At 38.6% G+C, this 3,128-nt stretch overlaps 1 protein-coding gene across 1 annotated transcript; it reads right to left on the reverse strand.

Annotated features, from left to right (window-relative positions):
* Window positions 1–1,780: 1,780 nt before the first annotated feature.
* On the reverse strand, window positions 1,781–2,725 carry LOC101686746 (olfactory receptor 5B3-like). Its single transcript, XM_004777667.1, has one exon. It carries the CDS (start codon window positions 2,723–2,725, stop codon window positions 1,781–1,783), a length of 945 nt encoding a protein of 314 aa, XP_004777724.1.
* Window positions 2,726–3,128: the final 403 nt, after the last annotated feature.

The raw sequence follows: 3,128 nt of genomic DNA on the forward strand, positions 1-3,128 counted from the left end.
CAAGCTAATGAACAAGTAAATAGAAATTTTGAGGAGTGATTGGGACTATGAAAAGTAAAGCAAGTTGGGAACATTTCATGGGGAGTGGGGAGACTATGATATGGTACTATTTAAGCAAAGACCTGAGGGAAGTAAGGAAGCTTTCTGAAAATTGGCAACAGTAAGTACAAAGACCCTGCGGCAAGAGGGAGCTTTGATTGCCCAGGAACAGCAGGGAACTCAGTGTGAGTGAAGTGGAAGGTACAAGTAGGAGAATGGCAAGACGTGACATAGCTCATCTGAAAGCAAAATGTCCCTGCATGAGGGAAACTAGCCACTTTGTAGTATTTCCAGAGAGAAAAATATAATATCATACTGTATACATCTTTCACAATTGAAGAGTTAGTAGAGTTGAAGAAATTTTGAACAAACAAAATTTCTTCTTTTGAACAAACAAAATCTTCTTGATCATGTCTTCTTGTACTCTTGTTTTCTTGCTTTTGAAAATTATCCTGTGATTATACTTTTTCTAACAACAGTACAGAAGATAGAAAAGTTAATTCCTTTGAAATATTATAATTTGTAGCTCTAAATAAATGTACCCCGAAAAGCATATATCTTTATTTAAAAATATGTATTAAAAAAAATTTATTATGTTATGTTAGTCACCATACAGTACCCCAGTAGTTTGTGGTGTAGTGTTCCATGATTCATTGTGTATAATATCCACTGCTTCATTTTGATCTCTTGAAAGTTTTTCAACTAGAGAAAAAAAAAAGTTAGACATAAATTTATATTCTGACACTTAAGTTGATTATTTGAACTTTTTTATTAGAAACTAGCCAGACTGCATCCAAGTTCTTGAACAAATTCCCCATTCCTGTGTTTATGTGCACATATGGGACTCTTGCATATGCTTCTATTCATGGGTTTGTGTTATCCCATCGTTTACTTATAGGCTTGCATTGTCATATAGTAGAGTACATACAACATGTAACTAATAAGGTTCATTATGAGCAGGGTCCCAAAATTCTTATGGTCCCCCTTGGTCATCCTTGTTCAGATATCATATGTTTGGAATACTATTTCATTTCTTAAAGGATAGACTTTGGAATAGGAAATGTTATCACCTACCTCATAACTGAGGTGTAGTACGGGCATTAAAATGTCATGTGGTGGGGCGCCTGGGTGGCTCAGTGGGTTAAGCAGCTGCCTTCAGCTCAGGTCATGATCCCAGGGTCCTGGGATCGAGCCCCGCATCGGGCTCTCTGCTCAGCAGGGAGCCTGCTTCCTCCTCTCTCTCTGCCTGCCTCTCTGCCTGCTTGTGATCTCTCTCTGTCAAATAATTAAATAAAATCTTTAAAAAAAAATGTCATGTGGTTCATTCATATGTGGAATTCAGGAAACAAAACAAATGACCAAAGAAAACAAGTGACAAACAGAAAACAGACTCAAATACAGAGAACTTGTGGTTGCCAATTGGTGAGTTGGGTAGGGGGATGGGTGAAAGGAAAGGGGATTAAGAGGTCAAACATCCAGTTACAAAATAAATAAGTCATGGAAATGAAAAGTACAGCATAGGGAATATAGTCAATAAGATGGTCATAATGGTGTTTGGTGACAGATGGTACCTATAACTAGTGTGGTGAGCACAGAGTAATGTATGGAATTGTTGAATCATTATTTGTACACCTGAACTAATATAACACTAGATGTTAATTATACTTTGAATTAAAAAATGTGAGTCATTACATGTTGAAGATCTAAGAGGAATGAAAGTAGGTCACTGTGATCCTACACTTTAAGAGGTAAATCCTAGAGACAATTTCACCTTCTCAACCACTTTCTTGAATGCAGTTTTAACCTCTTTGTTCCTCAGGCTATATACCAGCAGATTCAGCATGGGGATGACCATAGTGTAGAACACAGATATGATTTTGTCTGAGTCCATGGAATGGGTGGAGCTGGGCTGGGAGTACATGAAGATGACTGTCCCATAGAAGATGGACACTGTACTGAGGTGGGAAGCACAGGTGGATAAAGCCTTCTGATATCCCTCAGCTGAGTGCATTTTCAAGATAGTAATAAAAATGAACAGGTAGGAAATCAAGATAATGAGAAGAGCAATAAGAATATTGAAACTTGCTACAATAACAAGAACCAGCTCACTGACATGTCTGTCAGAGCAAGAGAGAGCCATGACTGCTGGAACATCACAGAAAAAGTGATGGACTAGATTGGACATGCAGAAAGAGAGATTGAACGTGTCCCGAATGTGGATGGAAGCATTTAGGAAACCACAAATGTAGGAGCCTATGGCAAGATGTGCACACACATTGGTTGTCGTTATGGTGGTGTAATGGAGGGGTTTACACACAGCTGTGTAGTGGTCATAGGCCATTGAAGCCAAAAGTAGGTTTTCAGCAGTGGCAAAGGCTACAAAAAAGAACATCTGAGCAGCACATGCATTGTAGGAGATGACCTTGTCTCCTACAAGTAACCCAGCCATGACCTTGGGAGTGACAGCTATAGAATAACAAAAGTCCACCAAAGACAGGTTACTGAGAAAAAAGTGCATGGGCATGTGGAGATGGGAGTCCAAGAGAATCAGCACCATCATTCCCAGGTTCCCAACTACATTGATGAGGTAAATGAGGGTGAACACAATAAAGAGGGGGATCTGTAGCTCTGGGGCATTGGTTAGTCCCAGCAGGATAAATTCAGTCTCTACTGTGTTGTTTTCCATGGGTGTTGTTGGGGAATCACAGGAAGCCCTGTAGCAATGAGAAATAATGGAACAGAGTCAAAAACAAAACGGCAATTTAAGTGTGATTGAAACAGATCCTGAAGAGAAAGAGAGAGAGAGAGAGACAAAGAGAGAGGAGAAAGAAAGAAAGAGAGAAAGGAAAGAAAGTTGATAGATGTGCATTTTTCATTATAGCAGTAATTCTTCAAAATTATTCAAGTCTCTAGTATGAACTTGACAAAGAAATTTAATGCATGAATTACCTATATAGTTATACATTGATGAAACGAAAGGATCTTTCTGGATCATTTCCTCCATCTAAATTTTGTAAACTTGTAAACTGAGATGTGGAAAAAGGAATGTCTTGATCAAGATGGCAGGTCTGGAATCAAATACTCTGTCA

This window comes from Mustela putorius, unplaced genomic scaffold (genome assembly GCF_011764305.1).
Source record: "Mustela putorius furo isolate JIRA1106 unplaced genomic scaffold, ASM1176430v1.1 tig00000127_pilon_pilon_pilon, whole genome shotgun sequence".
NCBI lineage: Eukaryota > Metazoa > Chordata > Mammalia > Carnivora > Mustelidae > Mustela > Mustela putorius.